Source organism: Syngnathus typhle, linkage group LG8 (assembly GCF_033458585.1).
Source record: "Syngnathus typhle isolate RoL2023-S1 ecotype Sweden linkage group LG8, RoL_Styp_1.0, whole genome shotgun sequence".
NCBI lineage: Eukaryota > Metazoa > Chordata > Actinopteri > Syngnathiformes > Syngnathidae > Syngnathus > Syngnathus typhle.
The window spans coordinates 739,000-758,521 of record NC_083745.1 but is presented as its reverse complement, the minus strand read 5'-3'; the positions used below and the strand labels follow the sequence as shown (position 1 = coordinate 758,521).

Below are 19,522 nucleotides of genomic sequence, written 5' to 3'. Positions count from 1 at the left end.
TCCTTTTGTCACTTGTTCTTTTGTAAACAGTGGCCTCTGGCGACGCAACGTGACACTTGCAAGTTGCTGTTGCCAGCCAGGCACCTACCTCAGTAGCACTTTGACCAACCACTGTGGCATGCAAGTCTTTTCAAAATGTGCATTTTGAGTAAACACACAAACACTTTGCAGAAGAACCAAGAACCTCTTGACTGTGAGACAAAGGTGAATTGTCAAATGCATTTGCACACCTACTAGATAGCTAGGTCGAGCTCGAGCCGATATGGTAAAATGGAGAGTATGCTGATCTAATTGTCTTTCTGGCGAGCGCCCATGCTTAATGCATAAATGTCATCCAGAATGAAGTCACAGGAGACGCTGGCTTAAAAGTAGGCTTTTCATTTTTGGGCTCTCCTTGCTTTTAACTCATCAAGGATGGATGATTGTAACACGTGGAAATGAAGGAAGGGATGAGGCAAAAAGCCATCTCAAGCGCAAAGAGCAGAAGACGAGCTCATTAGGCCACTCCTTACCTTTGATTGGAGGATATTAGCGAGCTCCAACTCCATTTCATGGCTTTGGCGCATTATTCCACTACGAGACAGCGTACGTTCCGTGCGACACTCAACACGTGGGCTCCGTCCATCTATTCTATTCTATTCTATTCTATTTGGGAGAGAAAACGGGACAGCCAATTTGAGTCAAAGCAGCTCACAATGGTGGCTGGCGCAGGTGGTGGACTGGATGGACACATTTGGCACTTTGTGGACGTGTGATGTCATCATATCATTTCATTCATGACAACAGCGTGCACGGGACAATGGTTCAAGAAATGAATTCCAACTTTTACGTTTCATTGTCACTATGTCAAAAAGCAAGTCGATCTTTTGTCGTTGTTCCTAAAAGTGTTTACCGTAATTTTCGGACTATAAGTCGCAGTTTTTTTCCATAGTTTGGGTGGGGGGGCGACTTAAATACATAGATATGTTTTTTTTTTCACTTTTCTGGGCATTTTATGGCCGGTGCGACTTATACTCCGGTGCGACTTATAGTCCGAAAATTACGGTATATATAATAAACATGAGCTTTTATAACAATGCTAATTAATACCACTAACGTACAATGTTTTTTTTTTTAACAAAGCCATTCTGCCGTGGTGTTATTCACATTTTTCGATACTCTAAACGCCCAGGCTTTGTCCCAATTTCTATGTGCACAACGTAAAGGAAAACACAGAAAGAACATATGTAGCCTTGAAATGATTCATTCCCCAAGGGCCACTATATAGCCAGCCACTAGTTATTCAGTAACATTGAGCTGTGTCCCAGCACCCATGCAAAGCCATTCTTCTGCCGATAGCAGTTTAAAGAGGAGCAATATCCCCATTGAAAGCACACCTGGCCAAGTTTGAAAACATGACTGGGATATTTTAATTAGGTGCAATTAGTGAGGGTGACGGAGCAGGCAAAAGCAAAAGCAAAAGCAAAAGCAAAAGCAAAAGCAAAAGCAAAAGCTCCCCTGCTCTTTAGTGGGGAAAGAGAAAAAGGATGCACTAATGAGGCTGGCCGGCTGGCTGGCTGGCTGGCTGGCTGGAGCCGGCCGGCTGGCTACTTTTATTGCTGTGACCTGCACAGAGCCCACACAAGCTTTTTAATATCACATGCAGCCTAATGGCAATTCATTTGAGCGCGTTGATGTCACCAAACGCTGTCGCTTTCACGCCGACGGGAGGACGGACACAAAATGGCGACTGACCACAAGGCAGCTCAGCTTTCTTTCCAAAGCAGATGAATTCATACGATTGCTTGATTCTTTTCACGGCCTCGCTCGCGCACAGCAATCGGAAGATTTGGGGACTGCATTGAGGGAATGATCTGTACAGGGAAGACGAGCGGAACTATGCCACCCCCTCTCCTTTACACAATGGAAACCAGAGCGGCTTTAAACAGACATTCAGCGTTACTCTTCGGTGATCAATTAGCGAGCGACACTTTTCATCCGGCCCAATTTCATGTGCCATTTATGTCAATTAGACCAGAGTGGCCTGGCTACATTTTGATGTCACTTGCAGCAGCAGCAGCAGCAGCAGCAGCAGCAATTTTTTTTAAGTGTTGGACACCCTGCTGTTGTAACCTTCTGTCCTGTGGACGAGAAAAAGAGAGAGCAGACTACAACGATGGGCCTATTTGAGCCTGCTATATTTGACAGGAGAATGTCGACGAGGAGGCTGGAGCTCACCGTCATTTTCAATCTCAAGAGGTCTTTTAATGCTTGCAAAGGTTCTGCTCAAAGCGTTGCTCCAGCATTCCATTCTGCCCTGTATTATCACGACTGGCTTTGTCTTCAGTTTTGTTGATGTATGTATTTCGAAGACAGAACAACGAGTGTGTGAAAACAAACAAAGCAAAGAAGCAAATAGCATGTGGCAAAGGCAAGCAAGGGGTGCGTAAAAACAAAGCGAGCAAAGAAGCAAATAGCATGTGGCAAAGGCAAGCAAGGGGTGCGTAAAAACAAAGCGAGCAAAGAAGCAAATAGCATGTGGCAAAGGCAAGCAAGGGGTGCTGACAACTCCCGTAATTTTCGGACTAAAGTCGCACTGGAGTATAAGTCGCACCAGCCATAAAATGCCCAATAAAGTGAAAAAAAAACATATATATGTATATAAGTCGCTCCTGAGTATAAGTCGCCCCCCCCCCCCCCAAACTATGAAAAAAAACGCGACTTATAGTCCGAAAATTACGGTAAGTACTACGTACGTTTCAGACTTGAGTGCATGAAAAATGGTTGCTCATTCTGGTTCTCTCTCTCGGCCCTCTTTTGGTTCCCGTTTTGTCATGATGAGAACACAGTGATTCCTCATTTTGCACTGTTAAATTTGACTGGGTTGCCCGTATTAAATATGTGCAAATGGACGGTGAATCATGTTTGAAATGTTGCGCAAATGAAGTTGGCACACTTTGTAAATAATGGCCTCCAACTTGAAGGGCTTTGAACAATCCAATATGTCTCATCTGAATTTGTGGAGCAATTCTTGATTGACTTTCCATTCACTTGATTATTTTGTTGCCAGTCAGTTTGGTTTTCTTCTTTTTTTTCCCAACCCAATTTCTTATACGACGCAGATGAATAAATAGCGATCAAATGAATATTCACAACTCTTCATGAGAGACGGAACACTTATCCCAACACAAGGCTTTTGGAGAAGCATTTATCCCCCTTTTTTTGGACGGAAAAGAAAGAGAAGAAAAATCAACATTGGGAGAACTAATCCCACCGAAGTGGATCCATGCTTTTCTTACAGAAATGACATTTATTCTATTTTCCTATCCGCGTATTTTGAACACTTGATGCATTTTGCTTGTTTTCAATGGGAAAGAGCAGCGCGAGAGACGTTGACCAAAGAGTTCTCTTTCATCTCAAACAAGTATTAAATAAAGGTGGCATTACCTGACATGCATGATGGATGTTTCGGCTTGTACTTCCTTCCTTCCGCCTTCATGCATCAGCAGCCATTGTCTCGCGGTGCCCGGCTGGGCTCCCTTTCTGGCGAACGTTCCGTTGCCATGGTAACGCCAAACAGCCGTTTCAGCGAGGACGAGCGATCATAAGACAATGTCTGCTTTCGTCAAGTCCCTTTCGGAACAAGACCAGGAGTTTCACCAAATCAAAGACGCAGCTGCGGAGTTTTACCGGGCCAACAGAGTACCCGAGGAGCTTGAGAAAGCCTTGGGAGAACTTTTCTTCCAGAACCCCGAGGACGTCCACGGTTACCTGGTGCATCCCATTTGACTTGCTGATATTTACCGTCCGTCTATCCGTCCATATGCAGCCAAGCCTGTTTGACGTACACTCAGCACAAGTGATCGATCGATTGATCGATCGATCGACCGATCTCACTTCTCTGCAGCATTGTATGGAAGGCAGTGAGTGACCCCTCATTTATCGCGGGGTTTGCCTTCCACAACCACCCGCAATAAGCGAAGATCAGTCAAGTACAAAGGATAGCTGTAGGATTTGGAAATTGAAAGGCCATTGTATAGTATTGGAAGTTCCAACACGTAGTGTTTCTTGTTGGCCGCTAGAGGGCGTGGATGTGTTGCAAGTCAATTAGAAGAGAGCTTTTACTTGTCGAGCTATGCAAGCATGCATGCGTGCGCGTCCACTCTAAGACACCATGCGTGTTGCAGTGTGCTACAATAGCCAAACAATACATCAGCCTTTTCCCATCCCCTTCAGAATCATTCATACTGCTCTGTGCATGATTGATTGGAGAGGGAAGGAAAGATTGAAGTGGGTCAGCGTTTGAAAAGCTGCCCGTCCCATACCTTTGGACAACCGCCCGTATACATTCATACTGTTTACGATTTGACGGTACTACTCCAGATTCTGTGTAGTCGAACATGTTTTTCTTCAACCTCTGACTCCCTAGGCAAACTATTTCACAAGGCTCTCATCGCATCCATTCATCAGCAGACTGAATGGAAAGGAGGTCTATGACTCAAAAGGGCAACTCTGTGCTGAGGCCCAACTCTTTTGCATCATCTGCAATCAAGAAAAGGTAACGCTGGCTCAAGAAATAGGCAACCGAGTGACGTGTCGCTCTTTGAGCCTAGCGGATTTGCCATGGCCATAACCCATGGGATTTGTCTAGCGGATGTCCTCGGCCGCCATCTCCAGTCACTTTCCGCACAACGGGTCTTTGGCGGAGTGGCGACCCAAAAGCCAGGAGAGAGCGCATCACGTCGCCGCAGCTGTTCAGTGGATCGTTGAACCTCTGAACGGACTGCTGAAGGGACACGACCCTTGTGACCAATCGCAAGTTGACCAGCAACTCAGGTAGGATTCAAATGGATGGATGGATGGATGGATGGATGGATGGATGGATGGATGGATGGATGGATGGATGGATGGAGCCGTGCTTGTTTCCAAAGTTTTCATTCAACACGCTTGAGTAGAGTCGAGTAAGAAACGAAAAGAAAACAGCGCTTGGGGTGACTCTTTGTTTGCACAAGTCAATCTCATCAATCAAAGTATGTTGCTGGTCATTGCACAGCGATTTCTTCGCGGCTCGCCAACAGGAGGAGAAAGAAAACAGGGAAAAGGAGGAGATTCTTTCTGCTAGTGAACAGGAGGTGGAAATTCCGTCTTCTCCACCTGAAAAGAAGAAAGAGAAGAAGAATGAGAAAAGTACTTGACACCTTTTGCTGTAACGGACAGGACACGGCAGAATATTTGGGCGGAATCAATGCCTTGAAAATGTCTCATCCAACATGATGTCTTTGTGCCACCACAGAAAAAAAAGGCAATCTGGAGAAGCCATTTTGTCCTGCAGAGCCACCAGAACCCGTGTTCCCTGGGTGCTTGGCCATTGGCTCAGTGTCTCTTGCTGTGGCCAAGAGCGGGGCTCAGGTAAAGGCCAGTCCGCTCTACAAATACATCCGCAGTCTGAAGGACCCAGAGGTGAGAGAGAGACACAGAGAGAGAGAGAGAGAGCGAGCGAGCAAGCCCGGGGCATAACGGGAGGTTCAGCATCCCCCCGAAAAATCACTCATCTAGTATAGACTGACTGACTGCTTACTCAAGCATTGTCTTCAATATGTGTGTACAGGATGATCAAGACACATTTCACGTACCTGTCCCCTTGGTAACTTTATTAAGCTGTGGCAAGATGTGTCCTGGAAAGCTCAACTTGCTGGAAGAGGTCATACTGATTCCCAACGCAGGACAACAAGTCAAACAAGTAGTTGTTGCTTTTGCCTAGCTGTCTATTAAAGGCTGGCTGGCTGGGCGGCTGCCTGGCTGCCTGGCTGCCTGCCTGCGTGGCTGCCTGCCTGCGTGGCTGCCTGCCTGCGTGGCTGCCTGCCTGCGTGGCTCCCTGCCTGGCTGGCTGGCTGGCTGGCTGCCTGGCTGGTTGGCTGGCTGGCTGGCTGGCTGGCTGGCTGGCTGGCTGGCTGGCTGGCTGGCTGGCTGCGTGGCTGCCTGGCTGCCTGGCTGGATGTTGGATCCAAACTGTTGACCTTACATGATGTGACCGTCTTCAGCACCATGTAGTGTTTTTAAAAATGTCTCACTTGGATGAAGGTGTTTGGGCATGTCCACCCATTTGTATGTGGGCAGCATTCAGGAGCTTCTCCTCTTGCTTAAGCACAGCCGGGCATCCAATCGGCAACTTGAGCAGGCAGATCTCAATGGGAAAGCTTTGATGGTATCATTTGCATGAAGCAATGCCACCAAGATGGGGCCATCCGTCCTGTTTGTGTTTGTCACGCTTTGATTCAGGCATTTGCGCATGTCGTACTAAAGCGTGAGCTCCTTTTGCAGATCATCACAATGGCAACACGGCTACAGAAGGAAATGATGAGAATATTGAGTGGATCATCAAAGCCTGGGGTGAGGGACATTTTCGTCTATTGATAAATAGGAGTGGAAGAATTTTTCCTCAACAATAGTCGGACAAGTTTAACGTGAGTGGAATTCCTTTGTCTGCAAAAATACAATATGCATTAAGTTCAGAACTACTCTTCAAATCATTCACTTCCCGGACGTGCGTTGAAAAGAGGATTCAGCCAATTCGATTGATAATGCCGTAGAGAAATTGAAATTGTGCATTCAACTGCCCAACCTTGCGACTGTTCCATTCAGACTCATTTGTTGTCAGCTGGATGTTTCTCCACAGATCCAAATAAATGATGACGTTTTTAGTACAAATGATAGGAGAAAAAAAATCAATCAACCAACGTGTCGATTGTGTCGCCTTGGAGGTCACCGCGGCCCTTTTGAGCGACAACGGTGTGCTGCCCGTGAGTTTTGATCGTCCTGAACAAGCGCTGGATCTGATTACGGAAGCGTGCAATAACCTTCAGCTGGAACTGGGAACGGAGATCCATCTGGCAGTGAACTGCGCTGGCCCCGACCTCATGGACTATGTAAGCCAGTCATCCCTGCTTATGACGGACGGGGAAAGGGAGACAGCAAGGGGGCCAAGACGACAAATGCTGAGAGCCTCTTTTCTCTCTCTCTCTCTCTCTCTCTCTGGCTGACAGACGAAACAAAAGTATGAAATTGCAACAGGAGCGTTTAAGTCCCCAGACGAGCTCGTAAGCATGTATCAAAGCCTCCTAAGCAAGTACACTGCAGTGGTGGCTTTAATCGACCCACTACGGAGGGAGGTACGTCCGTCTGTCCGTCCGTCTGGCTTTCATGGAAACAAATGGCATGTCGCACGTCGAGCGTTTGATTGCAGCGAGGAAGCAACGCACAGCGTACTGCAACCAAATATTTGCTTTCTGTTGTGACGACGATGACTTTCATCATTCAGTGGTCACTGTGGCTTTCATGAAAGAAAGGCTGGCGATGGCCATATGTACCCTAGATCAGATCTGACAAATGAAGGTCATCTTTTTCTGGCCTTTGCAAGGACGCAGAACAGTGGCAGAAACTGAGCGATGCCATTGGACAGTCGTGCGTGCTGCTCTCTGACGCCACTCACAAGGCACAGGCTCCGCCCCTTCCTGGAGTCACAGGTCGTCTCTTAAAACACACCAACCAGATGACGGTCAGCGACTTGATCCGCATCACATCTGAGCATCCAGGTCGATAGATGCATGCCCTTTCAACATGTCACTTGTCTGAATAGCGTTCATTTGAAAGTGATCACAAATCAAATTCAAAGTCAATTTACTATTTATTTATTTATATATATATATATATATATAGATATAGATACAGTTCCTCGCATTGACCCAAAATTTGAATATGATGGAAATGCCTTCCTTTCAAAATGTCAAGTCGCAGATGATCGGTTCAGGGCCCTCAATTGAAATCATTTCAAGATTTGCTATTGGGGCGTGTCGGATTGCTGTCACTGCTAACTTTTGTTTGCGTGCGTCTCTTACAGGTTCTGTACTACTGGCGAAAGCAACTAATGAGTCCTGCCAAGATGATTCTCTGTCAGACATAGTGAGTGCTTGGAGCTTCTAAAGACTGCTTCCTCGCTAATGTCATCCCGTTTTGCATCACGCATCCGGAGGGAGGTAGGGAGGGAGGGAGGGAGGGAGGGAGGGAGGGAGGGAGGGAGGGAGGGAGGGAGGGAGAGAAATGCTGATAGCCATACGTACTTGCTATGCAAACATCTTTTAATGAGCTAACACAAAGGATCGTCGTAATGATCTAACACAAAGGAGCCACCGTAACACGGGATGTGTTGCACTTGATTGTTTCTTCAACACGCAGTAGAGGTCGGGTCGCAGCACATCAAGCCCAAAGCGCATTGACATTTCTGCACGCCAACATCTGGCCATCAGGTCAAGCTCAAGCACTCTGTTATGCAGTCACGGTAAAGATACGAGCAAGTCGCCTCTGAATGGCTCAAACAAACGAAAAAAGGCAATCAAGCAAGCTGCGGAATGAACTTGTCTACACATCCAAATCGGTAGAAATCCGAAAAGCCTCCAAATTGTAATGGTCGTCCATTCGCAACGTGCCTGGATGCGAAAATAGACATGTCTGTCTATTCATTGCTGTTGAGAAGTGCAAAGAACAAAATGGAATCCTTTTGCCCGTATGGCGCACACGAGACGAGATGCAGCCACCCCAGCGGCCGGCTCTTCTCGCACATCTACAAACAAGGTGGGCGGACCACTTGAAGGAACATGCAGCCATGAAATGCAGCCGAGCCGCAGACATTCCGTTGGAGGCTGCTAATAGACAAATGGGATGGGATGGGATGGATGATGGGTTTAGAAAAACACTCAATGACACATTTTCAACTGCGGGAACACCAACGGCACCTCTGAGGCAGTATGGAAGAGACCGCATGCACACACACACACACACACACACACACACACAGCGTAATTGTCTCTCTTCCTATTTGAGTTTTCTTTTCTCTCTTTCAGGCTGTGGGTCTGGGCCTGGACTATGTCAAACTGGGAGGTCTGACCAGTGGCGAGAGGATGACTAAATACAACAGGCTGCTTTCTATAGAGGAAGAGCTGTCTCAACAGGGGATCCTGGGTATGCTTGGCTCTCTCTGACAAAGGCCCAAAGCAAGAGAGGAAGTGTCCCCCTCGCTCTCTCTCTCTCTCTCTCTCTCTCTTTCTCTCTCTCTCTCTCCTGTCGTACGTGAAAGAAAGCAGTGTGTGAGGAAGTGTGCAAAAATGAAATCTCTTACTTTGGATGTGTTAATTGGCTGCCTAATGACATGCCAGGGCAAATTCTTCCCTCGCACACTTCAAAGAAGAGTAAATGAGGACGTTTTTACGAAAAAGCAGAAAAAGCTTATGCAACATGGCGTGGCTTGTCCTAGGATTCCCAAGTCCTCCAAATGAGTTCCGTGGTAGCGAGAGGTTCCTTTCACTTTGATGATTTGATGATGTGTCTCATCCACAGTCCCAAAAGAGCAACACTCCCTGCCACTGTTCATTGAAACGGAAGCGGAAGCGGAAGCAGAAGCGGAGGAGGAAGTCTGAAAGAGAGCATCAGCTGTTTGTACGGCAGCACATTGATTGTGCTTCCCTCCCTCAGTCACTTTTGAGAACAGCCACAGCACTAATGAGAAGCTCTCCCATCTTTGATTTGATACTGTACTTCTTATTACACAATGGTTAACTTGGCACTTAAGAATGACATGTAGTAGCAGCAGCAAATTGCATTTCAACATGGTTTGCTGGCAGAAGAGCTGCTATGACTCCATTTCCTGTTTGTTTTGAATCCCAACTTGAATGGATTGCGTTGGACTGCAGGGCTGGCCGGCGGGCCGGCACTGTCATTCTTTTCTGAAAATTGAGCCGCAATGGTTTGGATAATGACGCCGACGCAAAATGGCGGATGTCATTACGTCCGTTGTGTGGCGCAAACAAATGTTAGTTCCAGCGCGCGACCAATTGCGGGAGTCAAACTGGGTTCAAATTGAGCTGTGAGGAGGACAACTAAAACAGCAGTTTGGTATTTGCTTGAGGGGGGGGGGATCAAATCAATCCAGGCTTGTTTTCTTCCCCTCATTTTGCTTGTCACCCAACACCATTGCCAAATGCTCATTGGAGCTCCATATGCGCTTTGCTTTCTTCATGGATGGATGACTTCCTGTTTGGACTATTGTCAGCATTTGGCTTTCTTTCAAGCCTTTTGAGGGTGAATCTGCTTTGCAAAGGAGGCGACTTAACACAACAATGGCATTTCCTCCACACTGTGCACATGAAGGGGACGGCAAGCTGGAAATTACACCTCAGCGCTAAACCAAGCCTAAAACCTTAATAAGCCAAAGTGTCCAATAAGTGACGGACAGGACGGGACGGGACAGGACAGGACGCGGGGTTCTCGTGTTTCCCACCGGCAAGTGTCTGGGAAATGTGGCTGGGCTGGGCAGGTGTCGAGAGAAAACAAGACAAAAGCCAGCAGCGTTGTAGAACTAATAACTCGCACGGCCTTCAATTCAACCATGACAAAACAAGCCTAATTGCTTGGATCAAAACAATTTGAAACCCTGGCAACAGCTGTACAGACAAGAACCCAAAATGAATACAAATACGCATCCTCTCTACGTGTGCAAACATGAAGAAACTATGTGTGGAAGAATATTCACCAGAGCTCATATTGAAGCCATAAGCAGAAAGATTTTCATTTCCAAGTCGGTTTATGCCCCTGCTATCATGCAAAGTCAGACATTGATTGCTCAACCGATAAGAATTTGCAGATAGATGTTAGGTGTACGTGATTTCAGCCAAACTAAAATACAACAATACCCTAGGAGCTTGCCTCCAGTACATGGCGCCGCCTCAGCAAGACTTTCTGCAGTTCGTCATTTGGGGATGATCCCATTTTCGGGTGAGGAGGAACGCTTCTGTCACAATTGCCCTGAAAGACAAAATACGGCATTAGGTGCTGCAGTGACTTCTTCTGCAGTAGGTTGCATCCTCCAAAGGCCACACAAGCTGTAAGTTCCTGTGTCCAATGGCGCCGTGATATTTCACATTCATTTCCGCGGAGCACATTTTTCTAGCCTACATTGAGCCAAGCGCCGGTGGCTCTTCCTTCTGCTAGGCCGGCGGCTCTTCCTCCTGCTACGCCGGTGGCTCTTCCTTCTGCTACGCCGGTGGCTCTTCCTTCAGCTACGCCGGTGGCTCTTGGGCTACGCCGGTGGCTCTTGGGCTACGCCGGTGGCTCTTGGGCTACGCCGGTGGCTCTTTGGCTACGCCGGTGGCTCTTCTTCTTCTACGCTTCAACGTTCAGCCGCGCAAACTGGAGTCGCTAGGACTGTCCAAAGTCGTGAGGGTTTCTGCGCTCCGCAGAGGTTCAATGAGGAGGAAATTCGCAGGCTCCTTTGCCTTCCAATGGGCAAAGTTGTTGGACTGCTGAGAAAACAATCAAAGTTTTGACAAAGGCTCTTACCATGATGGCTCGAAGCTCCTGGAAGGCGGAATTAGACGGCTTCCTCTCCATCTGATGAAAGGAAAAGACAAGCAAAACATAAATATTGTACTTATTATTTCTCATGCGATGCATTCAGTCCCCTCCAATTACGAGAAGATGACAAAGCCGAGCCAGCACAGAGGCAGGCAGGCCTCTTACAAGCCGACAGCAATAATGGACCATTTTCCATGACATAGCGGGTCCCAATTATTGTGGCGGGCCGAGCGAGGAATACGTGACAAGATACCCTGAAGTCTGCATAGCCATTAAGGGATGCTGTATTTTATTTACGTCCCCTAACGTTGAAGAATTTAGAACCTTTCTGCGGTTAGTGGCTCTCTGGCTGACGGGCCGAAGCTGAACCCCATTCTTGATCCTGTTCATCATTTCCTCCACAGCTTGCTGCCTGACATCCACTTCTGTAAAACACACACACACACACACACACACACATGGGCACGCTTATGTGGGAGGACAGGTCAACAAAAAAGAGGTTTTTGTGTTTTGCCAGGTTTGGAGTCATGGATAAGCAATTTTGGTACCTGCTCTCTGCGCAGAATTGGGGAGCACAAGTGGAATGTCACTGCTGTTTTGCCTCTTTCTGATTAATGACAGCAAGGAGCTAGGGAGAGCATACGAATCCACATCACCAAATCCATCATTCCAATTTCACTCTAGTAAGGATGGGAAAGTTTACCTGAGTGGGTTGAAGGCTGCCAAGGTTGGAAGTGGTGGCGGCGGCGGAGGAGGCGGACATACAGGTACTGGCAGAGGTGCTGGATCGGTAGCCGTTTGCAGCTTCTTTTGAAGTTGGTCAACTGATCAATCCAATGATAAAATGATTGAGTGAATAATCATTTTGAGTTGACCTTTTGCAAACACCCCTTCCCCTTTGTTCCCTTTCTTGAAGACATTGCAATCAACAGCAGGATAATGATGATGATGATGATGATGATGATGCACCCTTGTTCAAAAGAGAAATTGCAAACAGAAGCACGTTGCCCTCCTTCCACCAATTCAAAAAGGACACAACAACAAATAAATGCATCCATGGCAGAGTGTCGAAGCAGCTTGTTTTCATGCTTGTGTGTTGTTACCTGTGGACCTCAGATCCTTGACCTCTGCTTGGGCCTTGGCGCACTCATCACTGTACTCCTTCTTCTCCTCCTCCACAAGCTCAAGTTGACACTTCAAGGCCGTCAGCTCCTTAAGCGCCTCGCAGCTACTTAATTTCGCTTCCACTTTCTTGATCTGAACACACAAACATTTTTCCTTAACCCTTTTCCAATTGTTCATCACCAGCAGAGGTCAGTGATCCCACTCAGCTTTAATTGTTTTACATCAGAGCCAGTGGTTAGGGAGGGAGGGAGGGCGGGCGGTAGGTGGGAGCTGGTTCCAGGCCAAGCTTCATTACCGGGCCTTTTCTTAAATGCTTTCCTTTATGTCGAAAACGTTTGCTTAACTCTGAGGTTATCTTTTCACTCATTCAGGTTTGTGTATTAGCTGTGTTATTCTATCTATTTATCTGACAACAGAACATCAAGGAGACCCAACACACACTCTCTCTCTCTCTCTCTACCTGGCTCTGGTGCTCGTGCTTCAGGCTTTCCAAATCCTTGGTCAGCGACGTCACCTGGCTGAGCGCCTCCTGTAGAGCATGGCTCGGTGTCGTGCTCTGCATCAGGATCTGGCTGTGTCTCTTGATCATCTTTTGTTCAACAACCATCTGAAAGCACCACCAATTGGAAATCATACTACTATGATACCTAATAGTGACATTGTAATCTAACTCACTGCTCTGGCAAAGTTCTCTGCCCCCTCTCTCAAGTCCCGCTCCAGATTCAAGGTGTCCTGTAGGGCTTGGTATTCCTCCACAGCAAACCTTGACACTGAATTTCCACATTTTGGATTGTAAGATTCATTTGACACGAGCCACGTTCATATTGACCAGAGCGTCCATTTTCTTCCCCCCCAAAATGGTTTGGATTTCAATAGCCACCCATTCTAACCTCTGTTATATTTTCTCAGAAGCTTCTTTTGCTGCACCGTCTCAGCCATTAACACGCTGTTGGCATGTTTTTCTTGCAGCAGCTGCAAATGGAAAAGGGAAAGTGGGAGCAAGGCTGACAAGCAGTTGAGGAGCACCGCGCTTGCGTAGCACTGTGGTGCCAATCCATTTGTCCTTTGTTCTAGTCTTGGGGGGGGGGGGGGGGGGGGAAGAGTTCAAATAGCTCCGAATGAATGAAATCGGTTCAAATGAACACCAAACATTTGCATTGGACTTGCGTGATGGATGCCTTCTCAATGCTTGAGATTGAATTCCCAACCTCAATGGACAGCACCTTTTGCTCCGCTGAGCAAAACATTCCGGAGTATCATCCAGAGTAGTTGAGTGAGTTTTCGTGCAAATAACGCAGGGTAGGTCAAAAGGAAAAAAAAGAAAAAGCCAACAACAACCAGGAAGCAGATCGGTGCCAAAGCAGGAAATGCTGCTGGCCTACTACTCACCTCTTGCCTGCTTTCCTCTAGTTGTTCTTTCAGCATTGCAAGATTATCACAAAGGTGATTTTTCTCCCTTAGTGTCAACTGCAATTGACTTTGCAGCTCTGAAAGAAGACAGATGATCATTTAGACAGACTGGACATCCAGGAGAGAGAGAGAGAGGGAGAGAGAGAAGAGGCATGAAAATATTCACAAGTGTATCTTGAGAGAAATGCCGCCCGCACCTGATATCTTGCACTGGCACACGCTTGACAAGCAGTTGGCAGCATTCAGCTGCTCACCTTCGTCTTCATCCTCGAGGTCGATCTGGCTGATGGTCCCCGGTCCGAGTTGGGACAGCAACATCATGCTCTTCCTTTTCAACGAGTGCTTCTGATGGTTCAACTACAGCCAAAAGAAAGACAAAAGACCAAATGAAGATGGATGCTTTTGCAGAAGACTAACTAGTCACTCAAGCAAATCCTACTAATCATCCATGGTGTGTGCGTGAGTTGATGATTGGAAAATACAAATGTGGTTGTCATAGCATTAGCATTTCCACTTGCTGCCCGTCAAAATGTCATCAAATTCTTCCGTTGAGAAAAAGACCTCGATGGCTTCGTTCATTCGCTAGGGACAGAAGAGCATTAAGAGCTAGCTATCGGACGAGGCCTTTGCAAGCTCCGCAGTGTCACAAATGACACAATCCATTTTCTTTGAAACCACTTTCGGAAATGTCTCCTTCAACATTTTGGCCTGGGGGGAATGATGCAATATGGTGAACTGATGGCTTCAACATCTCATTCGTGAATGAAAACTCAATGGACTAACCGGTCCGAAAGAAAGAAAGAAAAAAAGAAAGAAAAAAAGAAAAGAAAGAAAGAAAAAAAGAAAATTGCAACAGTGAAAGACGTCGCCTTACATATCTAAATAACGGAACTCCTCTTGAGATTTGCAGATGGGTGACGTGCCACTGACTTTGGACGACAATGAGGGAAATCAAGCGACAAAACAAGTGACAGGGCCAGCCAGATGAGCTTTTTCTGCTTTTCTTTTGCTCTGCAATCAGTCATAATGGCAGGACACGTGCAAAAGGCGTGAGCAGGGAAAACATGAGCGATGGATGACACATTTGATGCCTTTTAACTTCTTGGCATCCAATATTTCTTTCCTATTTGCACGTTGATGACATTGCAAGTTCAATCAGCAGGACCGCCATGAAGCCCATTCCAAATGAATGCAATTTGCAAGCGTGTTATCAGAGGAAAGAAAAGGCAGTTGCCGAAAAGATAAACAAACACAAATGATCAGCAGACTAGCGAGAAAAGCAACAGGGGTTGTTTTGCTTTCAAAGCATATCCAGCATGGAGAACGGGCAAAAGGAACATTGAGAAGAAACCCAGACCTAGCCATGCTTGACAACCAACTTTTGGTTTCTTCACAAAAAGGTCACCTTTTCATGGAAATGCCAATGGTCAATGGCTTCATTGCCCTTTGCTCAATCCAATTTGGATCGGGCATCACTGCGGTAGAGATTGGAAGGTTTGGAAAGAAAACTCAAAGAACCATTGGAAGGCAAGAAGAAAGGCTTCACTTTCCATTTCCCCACAGCCTGCAACTTTGCTTGAACCGCTTTTGTCCAGGAATTGAAAGAGAAATGATGACAAAGTGCGGCAAAGCACTATGCTCAGGCTCCATGGCTCCCAAATAACAAGTCACACTTTAGCAAGGACTCCAAAATGGAATGCCATTTTGGACACCGGAGCTATGTGGGCGCCGAGCGCTTTTGCTTTCGTCACGTCAAGTCGACAAACGGCTCGGACTATTGACTCGACAAAGGAGCGATCCGCTGCTCCCGCGTTTAGTAGTCATTCTCCGTAATAACAAGTCATTGAGTTAGCGCCGCTAGTCATTGGAATCGACTGTTGTGTACGGGCACCTTGGAGGCCAGGGCCTCAGCGCTTTCTCTGCACGTCCTCTCAATCTCCAGTTTCTCCTGAATGGCGTTGATCTCCTCAATGACCATTGTTGACACTGAGAGAGAGAGAGAGAGAGAGAGAGAGAGAGAGAGAGAGAGAGAGAGAGAGAGAGAGAGAGGAGAGAGAGAGAGAGAGAGAGAGAGAGAGAGAGAGAGAGAGAGAGAGAGAGAGAGAGAGAGAGAGAGAGAGAGAGAGAGAGAGAGAGAGAGAGAGAGAGAGAGAGAGAGAGAGAGAGAGAGAGAGAGAGAGAGAGAGAGAGAGAGAGAGAGAGAGAGAGAGAGAGAGAGAGAGAGAGAGAGAGAGAGAGAGAGAGAGAGAGAGAGAGAGAGAGAGAGAGAGAGAGAGAGAGAGAGAGAGAGAGAGAAGAGAGAGAGAGAGAGAGAGAGAGAGAGAGAGAGAGAGAGAGAGAGGAGAGAGAGAGAGAGAGAGAGAGAGAGAGAGAGAGAGAGAGAGTGAGGAGAGAGAGAGAGAGAAGAGAGAGAGAGAGAGAGAGAGAGAAAGAGAAAGGCACATGAATTGATCAACCGGGCGTCCGTCCGTCCGTCCGGCCGGCCGTCCTCCAGGCCAAGCTAGTAGTTTGAAAAACAACAATTCAACAAAGCACCTATCACTGGCTTCAAACGTTTCCATCATTCTGCCCAAATGATTCTGCATAAAAGGCCCAATGCTTTGAGACCACTTTACTGAAGATAGAATTTCAAATAGAGGTTGAGATCCAAGCCACAAAAAAAAGAAAAAAACCCCAAAGAGCAAACAGTTTGTGTTTGTGACGATGACAGCTCTAGACGTTTTTCATGGGCGGGTGCTCGTGCATGGAGCAATTCTCCAGCCAAAACACATATTATGTTTGACTCGCACATTAATAGAGGCTGCCCGGCCGACTGTGCCAAGCAGCTGCATATTAGGAGCCATTACGTGATTTCATAGCTCTTAGAAAATTGCTCCTATTCACAACAAAACGGCTGGTGGGGTGGCAGGCTCGCTGAGGACACGGCAAAAAATCAGCCCCCCCCCACACACACACACACAATCGTGCCTTTTCAATTGCTGATGGCAAGGTTGATGACAACATGACCATTGTGTTATAATGATAACACCACAAAAGCATCTGCCCCCCTCATCAAGGCTCGCCTGGCCTGGCCTGGTTTGGCCTCGCAGTGGCTGCAGATACAATTTAATTCACTGTTCTGTTGATACCATTATGCAGCCCGTCGGCGTAGGGGTGGCTAATCACTGTCTTTCCAGAGAGGACCATGAATAAGGACACACACAAAAAGAGAGAAGAAAACAGATGGAGGATAATGGGCTTGCCAAAACTCACAATTAAGACTGTCATATTTGACGGCGGCGGCCCCGTTGACTTTCAGCACTTCTACACTGCTGTTTGTTTACCACGGCTACCAGTAATCATAATTAACACGTCATTAGGTCCGAGCCAGAAGATTTGTTGGAGTGGCCGGCCGTGACAGCTAGGGAGATTGCGCCCAGAGGGAAACACAATGGCAGGCAGCTAAGTGCTATTGACGTGACGGGCGCAGGGAGTTAGTTCCTGCGTGTCGCTTCGTCCCGCCCGGCCATCTTAATGAGGTGTCACCGGGCGGGGGGAAGAAATTGCAGCTGCTCTTGGAACTTCATTTCTCCTGTGCTCAAGCACAATGTTTCATGAGTTAGTTTGGGGTGGGGGCAATTGGTTAAGGGCGCTCCAGGTGCCATTGTCAAACCCTAACATTGTTTATTGCAAATGTCACCGGATGACGTGTCAAAGCATGCGTTTCTTGGAAGTACCGACGTTGTCGTCTTACTTAGCTCTTTGATGCAATCCATTTGGACACGGGCAGCACGGGCAGCACGGGCAGCACTGGCAGCACGGGCGGCTGGCTCATCAATAGGCCATTTGCCTTTTCCAAAAGAATCTGCGGCTATGTATTGAAAACAACTCACCTTGCTATGCATTGAAAACAACTTACCTTGTTGAAATTCATGGAGCTTCTTGATCGCCTCGTCTCGTTCCTCCTCCAGTATCTTACACTAGGAGAGGCAGATATGCAAAAAATACTGACGATTATTTATAGGCTGATAATCCAGATGCGTTATAATTCAGGTTCTCTCTCTCTCTCTCTCTCTCTCTCTTTTACACTTAACAATCATTTTGCTCTTCACTTTGAGTAATTCCTGTTCATGCCAGAATTGTTTATAAAAATATTTCCCCTTGTATGCAATCCAGCATAATGAATTGATGGTCCTATACATTTGAACAAAGACATTTCATTTTGTTGAAACAGTATGCCATTTCTTAATAGGCTCTCAAAGAAAGGGCATATTTCAAAGACTGCCAGGACAGGCCATTTGCAATTTCACTCAATGTCCTGAGAATGAAAGGACCCGGCCGGGCCGGGCCGGATGAAGGAGAATATTAGCCCGAAAACAGCAAACCAATAGGATCTGTTCCTTACAATTGTGCAAAAAGGAGTTGGTAGTGGCATCTTGCGACAGATACTTACCTCCTTTGTTGTTGCTTCATGTCTCCCTTGCAGACCTTCGTATTCCCGTATAGCTGTGGGAAGCAAAGGGTGCCACTCGTCCATCATCACACCAAAAATCCACACTAAGCCTCCTCAATGTCACATGAAGAGATTTCACACGTGGGAAATTCTCAAACATGTGATCACTTCTCCCATTCTGACTCAGTCCACTCGTGTTGTTTGAGTGCAGCAGTATGAGGCTGGGGGAAAATCCGCAAATCCATTTCCATAACATGTCCATGTTTTATAGTTCCTGAAAACCTCTCATGCCACACACAATTGGGTGAATTCAATGTTTTTTCAGACATTGATATTATTCATCATGTGGTTGGTTACAAATGTTGAAATGGTTTCCGCTCTTTATCGATGCAATGTTAATGGTTGAACAAACTTGATGTTTCTGGGGGTCTCCCGAAAAGCCATGATTTGGGATAGTACGAGGATTCCACCTGACGCCGGCTAAACACACTGAAATATGAAGCATAATCAAGCACAAAGCCTTTTCATTTCCAAAGAGACTTGTGCGCCATTAATCCGAACTACGATAAATGTGCTGCTAAATGAGGTCAGTGGGCGTGGCTATTAGCCTCCAAAGCGCATGCACAAAGCTCGCCCGCTGGTGTAAGCACAACTGTTCCAAAATGGTCCCGTTCAGATGCCCTTCTAGTTGTGCTTCGGGCTTGCCTGTCATACAGAATGTCACAAGTTGGACTCTCAGCTGCAGGGAAAAGCTCCTCGAGCCGGTTCTCCACTTTGGCATTTCAAACGAATACATTGCGTGCACTGAAACGTATTGGCTAAAGTAGCTTTTTTTTTTTTAAATCAATAATAGGCAGGATACAATTCAGAACCTTGCAGCTGAGTGCAATTTGAGGTGACAATATTGACATTGTTGTTGTTATGAAGCCCAAACTACTACTCCTTTACAAGTTATGCACTGGTTGTCTCACAGCAGGCCTACCTTTGTTTGTCAAGTCAGCAATGATGTTCTTTTGATCCAATTCTTCCGAAGCCATAGGACTTCTTTTTTTTTTTTTCTCAAATGATTTGCAGCAGGAAGCCAATGAACGCCGCGACACGCCTGAAGACTTTCAGTGACACAAACCCGAGCATAGCTGTTCAAAGTCCGCACCCACCTGTCGTGACATACAT

At 46.7% G+C, this 19,522-nt stretch overlaps 2 protein-coding genes across 5 annotated transcripts; one reads left to right on the top strand and one right to left on the bottom strand.

Annotated features, from left to right (window-relative positions):
• Positions 1-3,488: 3,488 nt before the first annotated feature.
• eno4 (enolase 4) lies at positions 3,489-10,726 on the top strand. The gene is made up of 13 exons (XM_061285032.1): positions 3,489-3,753; positions 4,409-4,537; positions 4,631-4,815; positions 5,033-5,166; positions 5,273-5,439; positions 5,588-5,719; positions 6,301-6,369; positions 6,741-6,905; positions 7,023-7,148; positions 7,397-7,571; positions 7,877-7,938; positions 8,877-8,994; positions 9,370-10,726. Exons 1-13 carry the CDS (start codon positions 3,592-3,594, stop codon positions 9,447-9,449), a joined length of 1,704 nt encoding a protein of 567 aa, XP_061141016.1. The 5' UTR covers positions 3,489-3,591; the 3' UTR covers positions 9,450-10,726.
• shtn1 (shootin 1) lies at positions 4,966-19,487 on the bottom strand. 4 transcript variants are annotated; one of them, XM_061285027.1, is made up of 16 exons: positions 19,332-19,487; positions 18,350-18,402; positions 17,816-17,876; positions 15,809-15,903; positions 14,115-14,274; positions 13,897-13,994; positions 13,398-13,479; positions 13,183-13,277; positions 12,968-13,114; positions 12,486-12,639; positions 12,086-12,206; positions 11,931-12,010; positions 11,707-11,807; positions 11,368-11,418; positions 10,735-10,833; positions 4,966-5,133 (listed from the first exon to the last, which is right to left on the bottom strand). In XM_061285027.1, the coding sequence occupies exons 1-16, from the start codon at positions 19,384-19,386 to the stop codon at positions 5,098-5,100; spliced, it is 1,488 nt and encodes a 495-aa protein (XP_061141011.1). In that variant the 5' UTR covers positions 19,387-19,487; the 3' UTR covers positions 4,966-5,097. The 4 variants fall into 4 exon arrangements, with proteins under 4 accessions (XP_061141011.1, XP_061141012.1, XP_061141015.1 ...); XM_061285028.1 differs by having other exon boundaries at positions 10,722-10,833; positions 19,332-19,485; XM_061285031.1 differs by lacking the exon at positions 15,809-15,903 and having other exon boundaries at positions 19,332-19,469.
• Between the last annotated feature and the right edge of the window lie 35 nt (positions 19,488-19,522).